The following is an 11049-nucleotide window of genomic DNA, read 5'->3' on the forward strand; positions in this document are numbered from 1 at the left end:
GCGTTCCCTCGCTCTACAAGCTCGCTCGCTCCTTCCTAAAAACTTTTGACTACGGAAATCCGGAGGATTTCCCTTCGACTAGGTTCGAATCTCCAAGCTAAGTGCTCGGAATTCCAGAACTTCGTCGGATCGACTCCCAGAGAGATTTCTAGGGCAGAACACTGCTCAAAAACCCCAGAATACTCAAGGAGGGAGTCAAAACTGAGTGAAAAAGTGTGGAATGACGTCCAATTGACGTCATATTTATAGGGAATAGGCGCAATACGTCCTACAGGGGCAATACGGCCGTATTGAAATTTTTGAACTTCAATACGGTCGTATTGAAGTTCAATACGGCCGTATTGAAGTTCAGAAATTTCAATACGGCCGTATTGAATTCAATACGGCTGTATTGAAGCTTCAATACGGCCGTATTGATTTCAGTACGGCCGTATTGAAGTTTCAGAAACTTCAATACGCCGTATTGAGTTCACTGTGGCCATATTGAAGCTTCAATACGGCCGTATTGGGGTTCAGTACGGCCGTATTGGGCTTTTTCCCTCCACTTCTTTATTTTGAGCTATTCTAAGACCTCTAGACCTACAGAGAACCCTCCTAGGGCCTTCGAGGAGTCCTTCTGGCTGATTATCCTTCAGTCTTCGAGAGTCTTCAAGCTTTATTTCCGACCCGGACAATTTTAGGGGTCTACAGGGATATGTCTTTTCAAACAGGGAAACCCTAAGTGACGGTTTGTTATTTATTTACTTAAGATTTTTAATTCTTTAAAGACGGAGAATGTTTGTCTCTGACCGTTCTCAACAGGATCCTTATTTAATAATAAAGATCATTAAATGGGGATATATCAGACAGAAATTTTTAGACGTAAGAGAGATTCCCTGGATGCTTCATTATACGAGGCTTTCCAGACAGTAATTCTCTTACTACACTCTGAGGTGTGTTCAAACGTGGTGACTTGCCACGTTGGTTGTCTCATTGTGTTCCAGATGAATCTTGAACGTTAAACATGTATATATGTGAATAATATCCTAAGTTAGAGATACGATCTATTCTTATAACAATAGTAACATGTATTAATGCGGTAAATAATTTGATACCATGTTTGCCTATATAGGTTGTTCGTCTTCCTTGTTCTCCAGTTTCCATTCGTCCTTTGTTCTTCCATGGATCATTGTGTTCCCCTTCATTGTTAGATGCTCAACCCAAGGGGTCAAGTTCTGATACCAATTAAAGTTAACGTAAAAACACATAGAAGGGGGGTTGAATATTTGTGTGTGAACAAAGGTATTTTTAAAAATCTTTTTAGCAAGAGTAATGTTCTTAGTCCAATGCACTTTTAGATACTAGATGGTTATGCAAAGTTTGCTTAAGACAAGGTCATTGCGTCTGAAAGATTTATCGTCTGTTGAAGGAAAATGGTTCATATAACAATAATGATTAAAGCTCTTGCATTTTCCTTTTCAAGATAGTTTCATATTAGGATAAGTAGTAGATAAAACTTTTCAGTGTAATATATTTGTTAAACAAAATTTGCTTCTTTGTTTGAAAAATGGTTTTATTGAAGAATAGATGGTAGACGAATTTTTCAACATATTTTGTCAATTAAGAAGAGTTTGCGTCTGAAATATAAATAAAACAATGCAATCAGTTTTATACTAGTTTGCTCAACTGAGCTACATTTAGTCTCCTTCAACTAAAGGGTTCCACTAAATATGCAATTAAGTACAAAAGTATTATCGACCACTTCTGGCCCATTGACTTCACTCATCAACGCTAGTATCTTCTTATCAGCCTTTTCAAGCTAGTATTGAGTATTATGGACCACCCAGGTCAGAACCACTCCTGGTCCAAGCATTCTCGACCTCTCCAGGCCTTGAGTATTTTAGATCATCCTGGTCACGACCACTCCTGGTCACGAGTATTCTCAACCACTCCTGGTTGGCTAGCTTCACTCACCAGCTCTAGTATTCTTAAACCACTTCTGGTTCCCCAAGTATTCTCTACCATTCCTTGCCCACCAGCTTCACTCACCAGCGCTAGTATTCTTAAACCACTTCTGGTTCCCCAAGTATTCTCGACCACTCCTGGCCCGCCAGCTTCACTCACCAACGCTAGTATATTCTTAGCAATGAGTATTATGGACCGTCGAGGTCAGAACCACTCCTGGTTCAAGTATTCTCGACCACTCCTAACCCGCCAGCTTTACTCACTAACGCTAGTATTCTTTAATCATCCTCTTCAGGCTCGTAGTGAGTATTCTTTGACAAGCCCCTCTAGGCTTTACAAGTATTCTTTACCTAGCCTCTTCAGGCTTTACAATGGTAGCTAGACAGGTTTGGTTTGAGTGTATGGTTTACTCTCATAGAGAGGATACATAGGTTTCTACACTCACTAAGGTATGCAACCTTAGTCTTTACAACGATTTGAGTGTTTGGTTTACTCTCATGGAGAGGATACATAAATTGGTACACTCACTAAGGTTTTGTTCCTAAGATGTACACGTTTGGAACTCCTTAGTTTGCAGAGACGAATACACTATAGTACATTTGACTCTATACGCTATTTCTCTGGTTTCGTTGCATCATGGGCTAGATATCACTCTTTTTCTTGCTTGAACCATTTTAAGTCAAACAGCCAACCTTTTAAGGTTTGATGTTCTGACCTATGTATAGTCTTGTGAAATCTGCCCGTTGCAAGTTTCCATTGAAGCAAATATAGTCAAAAAAAACTAGTTTGATCTTCTCATTTAATGTTCAAATTCTTGCATTAAATGTTGCCTCATGTGATAGACCTTGTGTAAAGTATTCTCTATCTTGGTAGCAACAGTGTCTAAGTTTAGCAGAGACCTAGGGACCTTTTTGTCCTTTTCTAGTCTTATAGCTGTGAAATTTTGTCCTTGTTTGAAAAGATAATGTACTTTTTCTAACACATGCATGCTTTTAGTTCTGCTTGATTTTCTTCTTTCTTCTTTTCTTCTCACAATTTTGATGACTTCGTGTGTTCTCTTGTGAGTATGGATGGTATTCAAATTGTCCTATGAAACTTGGTTTCTCAGATGGTTGCGTGACAATTTTCGTCTGCGTCTAGTAGTCTATGTGTAGCTCCAGCCTTGACCTTTGTCTGAGCATTTGTCATTAACGCATTGATTTTTCCTTTCGTTTGGTCAACTTGTATATGGTCAGACTTTCAAATGATCATTGCCCACCTTTTGTCGGAGTCTTTATGTCTCGCTTTGGGTTGTGCTTGACGTGCTTTCATCTTATTCTTGATTTGGCTTGTTGGATGCTTGTCTTGGCCTTTCGTCTGTCTTCTTGTATCATTTGATGTATATGATTGTTCTTCATTTTACCTGTACTTATGTCCTTCTGAAACACTAACACACTTGTTAACGATAACCACGTGCATTATATTTGTCACACTCAAAAACCTTTCTAGGAATTTCTTCGTCTGACTTAACATAGTTATAGTGTCGTTATTAGTAAAAAAAACTCATAGCAAGGTGACATATAGAGATCATGGTGCCTAGGGTATTGAGAGTGTGTCACTCGATAATAGTGTTGTGTGGGGCAACCATATTTATTAGTTGCTATTTAATTTTTACTAACCTAACATGTTTGTTCACCCTAAATTTGGTTAGGAGCTCCATGTATCCTAGTGTGTTGATCTCATTGCCAGTGAATCTTAGTAGAGGTTTACTATATAGGTCAATGATGTCCCGAGGTAGCTGCATCTAGAAGAAGGTTTTTCAATACAAGACATTGGACGAGCTTCCTTGGTCTATGATAGTTTTCTACACTTCACAATTTGCAATGTGGATTGAAATGAGCATAGGATCATCATGGCTCGAGTCTACCTTTACAAAATAATCGTCAGTGAAAGTAATGAAAGGTAGTGATCTAGATGTTTTACCACATGTCATAGGTTTATTGCTAAGGATTCTAAGGCGTTTCTTGCACAAAGAGTTTGAGGGACAACCGCTGGTGAATTCACCAACGATGGTGAGCACGAAGGTTGTGATGTCATTCATTACTCATTCTTGGGTGGAAGTCATGTGAGGTCGGAGGATAGTTTCACTTCGGCCACACGATGGATGCCAAATTTTCTTACTAGAATCCTACAAATGCTCCCAAGGTGGTGTGACGTCCTCATTGCTCCAATGTCCGTGGTTAGAAGGGTGGGGGAGGGCACCTGCAAAGACATTCTAACAATCAAGTTAGAGGGGAGTTTAGGTGAAGAATTAGGTTAGGGTAGTATGATACTTGGTGCCCCGTATGTATGGTTGATAATGTTGCATGATATCTCAAATATATCTCCTTGTGATTACGTAAGGATATTGTCATTGATTAACAAAGATATTGTTCCAAATTAACAAAGATATTTTGTTAGATGATCACAAAATGCTAAGATATGACATTTATGAAAGATATTCGCATTTAGGGTGTTTTCCATTTAGGGCTTTTTTGTATGATGATAGACGAGGAACCCAATGTGGAAAGCTGGAGGAGGTCAACTTGGCTTGGCCGAGGTAATGCAGGCAATTGTAGTAGAATGGGATTTTTTTTTTCGACGTGATTTCTAGCATTGATTGGACTCAACAATCCTCAAATACATTCAAATCATTCATTATATATAAATATGTAGAAAGTATGTTGTGCATCTTGAATCATCCATGTTTTGGACAAATCAATGTTATACTAAATGATGGATGGACACTAAAGCTCGTATGCTTGGACGATGAGTCCTTGGATGCATATTGAGTTTAGTCACTCCCTTATAAAGTGATGACATATTTCCCCTCCCCCTAAGGTCCAATTACAAGGGTAATGTCAAAAGGAATAAAAGAAGAATGAACTCGTGATGAAGATAAAAAGTCTAAGTTTCTTTTGATTTATAGGTTAATTCCTTAGTCCATTTATTCTTTGTTATACTTTTCATTGTAAATATTTCCTTATTTTTTACCTTGTATTTTTGGGTCAATTAATATATGAATTTATTTTCTTGTAATTTTTATTTTAAGGGTGTAAATAGTATTCTAGGGGAGGTGTAACTAGAAAATGATATATGTGCTTATTAGGGTTGAATAGCCCATGAGAACACCATTGGACATGTAGTCCTTGGAGTAGCCATCCATTTTAAGGATTAGGTGTTCTCTTGGCTATTCAAACTCAAACTCCAACATGTCACATGTGTCATGCCTACTCACACTATTGACACCTTACCATGTGACAAACCCCCATTGGCTCTTCTAGATCTAAGATGTTGACATGAGTCACACTTTTTGCACTTTGTATTGTGTCATGCTTCTATTGGATCTTCTAGATCTAGGATAGTAAAATTTTTAGGAAGAAAATTCAAATTTCAAATTGTAACTAGAGTTAGTAGTCTTTAATACAAATTTACCTAACCTAGATTACAGGTAACTATGGTTAGCTTAACTTGCACTACAAGCTACCAAACTCTATAAATTGAGTTCAAATTTCTCTCTCAAAATATCGTTATTCCTCTTTGGATCTACTCTTTATGAAGTTTATCAAGGAATTCCTCCTTGTGGCAAGTTCTTCAACTCTTGCTTATTTCATTAACATGTTCCTAGTGAGTTAGGTTTCCATATGTCTTGTAGTTTTTACCATATCTTATTTCTTTAAATTTCTTGTAATTCAATTTGAGTTCAAACTTTGGTGAATCTTTTAAACTCTTTAGGCTACAATAAAATGATGTTTGAACTTGCTCTTTGAAGTTCAAAAGGTTTCAAAAGTAAAGGTTGAAGTCAAAACAAGAGTAGTAGCAATTTTTTCACCAATTTTTGAATCATTTTGAATTTTTCTACTTCTAAATTTTTTTACTATTTTGAGTGTCTTTTCTTCGAACATTTTGTGACAAATTTAAAAATTAAAACAAAATAAAAGTAGTCTCCATGTTGCTCCAAAATAAAGAAAAAGAAAAGTGTAAAAAAATAGAAAAGAGAAAGACAAGAAAAAAGAGAAAAATATTTGTGATAAAAAAAATATACATGTGGAGCAGTTTGTGAAAAAAGAATTCAAAAATATTGTCACATTTCATTTACCTTAAATTTTCATTTAATTTGGAAGTGTATTTGAACCTTTATTAATTTTGTAATCCAATTCTAAAATAGATAGCGTCAATAAATAACACTTTATAAATGTTTTTTATTTAAAAATTAAGCGGTTTTTATAGCGATATTTGGCATAGTTACATGCTTTGCATTAGAAAAAGGACTAAGATATCCTTAAAGCACGAAAAATGAAAAAGTTGTTTCGAACTAACACACGGATAGTTCCTCTCATTTGGTACGTGAAAGATGGTAAGTAGCTTATTTGTTATGAGTTAACTTCAAATCCAGAACGGACTGTTCCGACTTCAAAATAGGTCGTTCCAATTTTAGAATGGGTCGTTCTAGATTCAAAAATTGTTCATAACAAACTAATCCAGAATGGCCTGTCTGAATGATCAAAATGGTCGTTCTAGTTAAGTTTGACGTCTATAAATATGAGTTTCGTGTACACTGCTCTAGAGGAAAAAATTGCCTATTAGAGTCCTATATAGCTCGAAATCTTCTTTTCCTCTCCTTCTTTGTATTTCTTTAGATTTGTGAGATAAATTATAGTGTGTAAAACAGCCAAAAAATGCCTCAAGTCTATCATATTGGAAGCATATTTTATAAAAGCTCGTTCAAAAGGTATTCTTATCAAATTCCTTCTCTATCATCAACTATTTCTATCATAAACATTGCCACAAATAAAAGCAACCATGTAGACGTCTTAAGTTCAATCGTGTAATTTTAAAGTTAAGAATGTATATAACCATTAATAAAGGGGACCAAATATTTGAATTTTTATTCTTTATCGCGCCAATTTTATCATAAGGTACCGATGTAGGGTGTTATAGGGTGCGTAATACCTTCCCTACATGTAATTGACCCTCAAGTCCAATTCTAACTATGAGGACCATTTTGGTAATTTTAAAATCTTTTTTTTTTCCAATACTTTGAGTAAAACATCGGTGACGATTCCTTCAAACTCTTTTCTAAAATCATTGATTAGAAATTAACCTGGTTTACAAGCATTTCCTAACCGATGAAGTTTTCAAAATGGAAGTTCAAACCATTTGTGGACAAGATCAAAATTTTTCGAATTCTGACAACTATCAATGTAAAATATTTTGCACTATATTAACCAAATCATTTTTTTATATGACTATTAAAGTAATGATTATAAAAATCAATAAACTCGTCATATATGAGTCTTTGATAAGATGACAATATCAAATTATTTTCCACTGTTAGTTCTTAGTCTTTTTCTCACGCTTTTCTACACTATCATTCAATGAAAATAACTATATATGCTAAGTTTGTTGACTTTGAAATACCCACAATAAAAATCACACTAACACATTTCTAATTGATCGACCGAATAAAATCTTTTACAATGACTAACATGTTCGTTAAACTTTTATTTTATCATTTCACATTGAAAAATTATAAGAGTATTTAAATTTAACATAAGTTAAATCTTTTTAAAATTTTAAACATAACTTTTTCATATAATTATATAAATATTTTAAATAAAATAAGAAATATTTGTGATACCATAACCAAAGATATTTTCCCTGACACTGCATTTTTTGAGAACTTAAATAACTAATGTTAATCTCAATGTAAAATTTAATTATATAAACATGTATATGTTTCAAACATTCGTGAAAACGAGAGTCATCCATGCATGTGAGTGAGCACCTTGCTAGTTGTTAACTAAATGAGACAGATCACAAGATTCTCACTCCCATTAGGATCACAAGTTTACAATGGAAAATGAAACTTAATACTAACATTCTTTCAAAAGTTAGCTTATTGGTATATTGAGAATCAGCAAAAACATTTGAAGCTTAAAGTTCAGAAAACTGCTCCTTTAGCAAATCATTGTCAGAGAAAAGGCAATCTGATATTTAGCAGCAAATTACACTGAAAAGGGAAACACAAGCACAGTTCATACGGCATATACTTGCAACCCCTCATCATTGAAGCACAAAAAGGATAAAAAAACATGTTGATTTGGTGTCTTTCAACACAAACACATTATTGCACATGCCTATACTCATGTGCTCTTGCAATTAAATGATCACGTTGATTTAGTGTAGAAACGAATACCAACTGCTAAACCCAAGATGAACAAGGGAACTAGAAACTGAAGGAGCCTAATGACGAATTCCGGCGTCTTGTCCTGATTATAGTGAGGTTGTTTTGGAGGAGTGTACTTCACCTTGCTGGGGATGGTTGATGAATCAATGTCTCCAACATAGTACTCGTCCATCATGGCTACGGCACTGGTGCTGTGACCGATATCCTCAAAATCATTAGTTGCATCTTTCCCTGCAAACATGTGTCATTTGGAGTGCTATAAGGCATTTTGCAGAAATCTCACTTTGCTGAGATCATGAGGTATGATGAATAATTAAGTGCATTCAGAGACAATGTTGATACCTGTGGAAGACAACAGGACCTCATCCCCACCTGGGTGGTCCTCCAAGAACTTTGTCACATTATAAACCTGTTCCACAATACATATGGTGAGTTAGAGGAACAGGGGCCACCAACACCAACACAACATGATTCCTAATCAAGTAGCAGATCAAATACATACACTGAAGTTTTTAGTTTGATTTTCATCCACCACTACCAGTTACCAGTTTGTATAAACTTCTTAAAAAAACACTTGTACAAGAAGAAAAATGAATCAAACTTCTCTCCCAAATTAAAATCAATTTATGCTCCTTGGATATGTTTAGAAAAACCTCCCCAAAAACACGTCTAGAAGAAAAAAGTGAAAAGGAACATGAAAATAAGTTTTTCTATAAGCTAAAACTAACTTATGTACAAGTTAAAAATAAGTTTTGAGAGAAGTTATATAAGAGAACTTCTACAAATTTTACTTATGCATAAGCTAATTTTAGAAACCCTTTTGTCTAACTTCTCCAAAAGTGGAAATGCATGGCTTGGTTTAACATATGAGAGATGCTTGATTTATTTTAGCTCGTTAATTCTCCTCTTAAAAGTACTTGTAATTTGTAGAGAAATTGATCCAATCTGAACCAAAGTCACCAAAATCTCTTACTAACCTTAAAAGCACACAAGTCTACAAATGGCACAGTTGTATTTTGACTATTTTCTTAAACCTAACATACACATGACTCTGTAGTCCCTAGCATCATAAAATTACAAGATATGATTGTGATCTATTAGAATGCGGATCAAATCCCAAGTTCTTACATATCATGACAATGTATTTCAATAGAGAAAGACACTAAAATGGAAAAGGTAGACATCCATATAAAGACAAAGCCAAGAGTAAGTAAATGAAAGTCACAATTCCAAAGCATCTTCCTGTAGGATAAACAGAAAGTGCAACCTGAAAGAGGTGAATTACATGGAATATAAATGGGGAAATACTCAAAAGAATTTTCTTATTTCCAGAATTTACCAGTATGTACGAAGGAAAAAGAAACACAAACTTAACAGAAAACCTTTAATGGTCATCACTAACATGAAAGCATGTTTAACTAATATACATTCATACCTACACATTAATGGTCATCACTCGTTTTGCTAAATGGCCCACCCAAATTCATTTTGATTTCAGTAGTAAGACAGTGATAACCAAAAACCTTCAACTTTCAATCATTCAATCATGATCCAGAACACAGATGTAGTAAATACAATTAATTTAATTATAAAAGAATGCACGAAATCATTCAAGAAACCCAATATATTGTCAAATTATATCGCTCCAGATTCAGATTGTCAATTTAAAAACTGCGATTCAAATATTATATAGCCTTCAGACAATTTAAACCATCAATCAGTAACTGGGTCAAGTACAGCTTAGCTTTTTTCAGCTAAGAAACAAAAAAAAAAAAAAAAAAAAAAAAAAAAAAAAAAAACTTTGGAAGAAGCACTTTATATGCTTCAAATAACATAACACTAAATAAAAGCAATAATAATTTTTCCATAATTTTCCAAAATCGAAAAAACAAATCCATTGAATGAAACCCATCAATCAAATCAAAACATATCTTTTTGCTTAAATAAATTCGTGGGTACTTCTATTAATAACATGGATACCAAAAAATCAAAACAGATCCAACTAGTCATATTCCTCTGTCTAAGCTGGTTTGGACAAAGACAAAAATAAAAAATTTAAGTAACATGAATCTGAACCAACCCAACTGAATCTCTAATGTTTCCATTTAATAAACTGGAAACACAAGAATTTGAAAAGAAGAAAAGGAAAAAAGTGAAAGGGCAGAAAGCAAGAGGAAATACCTTGCCATGAATGACAAGCCAACAGTCTTTGGCATTGTTGTGCTGAGAGACCTCAGACAAAGTGAAGACCTTGTTGCGCCCCCCACCCATTGTTGTGCAGTCCTCGTGAGTTAATTGTCACTGCAAAGCCCAAAGATGGAGTGGAGCTGAGAGGTTTTGAACAAAAGGAAAATGGGAGTGGTTGGTGAGAATTGAATTGCAAAATGTGGTTGGTTGATTGGTTGGTTGATGACGGTAATGGGTTGGTGAGGGTGGGAAGGCTTTGTCTTACCAACCACCACCCCCTTGGCACTTTCCAACACTAACTCATTTTTAATACAATAATGTCACACTTGTCTTAAAAATTGTTCAACAATTTATACAGTATTTTTTTATGTTTATCTCTTTTTACCATTAATTATTTCTTTTTAATTTATTTTTTGTTTTGATAGTTTTATAAACTTTACCTTTTAGTATGGACTGTTAAAAAACTTTCATCTTAGTATCTATACATATCGTTTTTTTCACTTTTAGTCCCTATAGTCAAATAGGCTTTTCTTTTTAGTCCTTAAAGTTGTATAAACCTTCTCTTTTAGTTGTTATAATTGCATAAACTTTCTTTTTAAGGACTAAAATGAATTCTTTTTAACTAAAGGAACTAAAAGGTAAAATTTATGAAATTATAAAGATTAAAAATATAAGTAAATTGTATATATATATATATAATAGTCTTTTTT

General features: G+C 34.5%; 1 protein-coding gene across 1 annotated transcript; it reads right to left on the reverse strand.

Annotated features, from left to right (window-relative positions):
• Positions 1-7933: 7933 nt before the first annotated feature.
• On the reverse strand, positions 7934-10565 carry LOC109791765 (cytochrome b5, seed isoform). Its single transcript, XM_020351114.2, has 3 exons — positions 10334-10565; positions 8495-8561; positions 7934-8383 (listed from the first exon to the last, which is right to left on the reverse strand). Exons 1-3 carry the CDS (start codon positions 10421-10423, stop codon positions 8133-8135), a joined length of 408 nt encoding a protein of 135 aa, XP_020206703.1. The 5' UTR covers positions 10424-10565; the 3' UTR covers positions 7934-8132.
• Positions 10566-11049: the final 484 nt, after the last annotated feature.

The sequence above is a fragment of the Cajanus cajan genome, chromosome 3, assembly GCF_000230855.2.
Source record: "Cajanus cajan strain Asha chromosome 3, NIPB_CcT2T_4, whole genome shotgun sequence".
NCBI classification, from domain to species: domain Eukaryota; kingdom Viridiplantae; phylum Streptophyta; class Magnoliopsida; order Fabales; family Fabaceae; genus Cajanus; species Cajanus cajan.

Coding starts and splice junctions, on each gene's coding strand:
- LOC109791765 (XM_020351114.2), bottom strand. CDS start 10,423: ATGGGTGGGGGGCGCAACAAGGTCTTCACTTTGTCTGAGGTCTCTCAG. Junction 8,562..10,333: donor GGCTTGTCATTCATGGCAAG/GTATTTCCTCTT, acceptor ATTGTGGAACAG/GTTTATAATGTGACAAAGTT. Junction 8,384..8,494: donor GGTCCTGTTGTCTTCCACAG/GTATCAACATTG, acceptor ACATGTTTGCAG/GGAAAGATGCAACTAATGAT.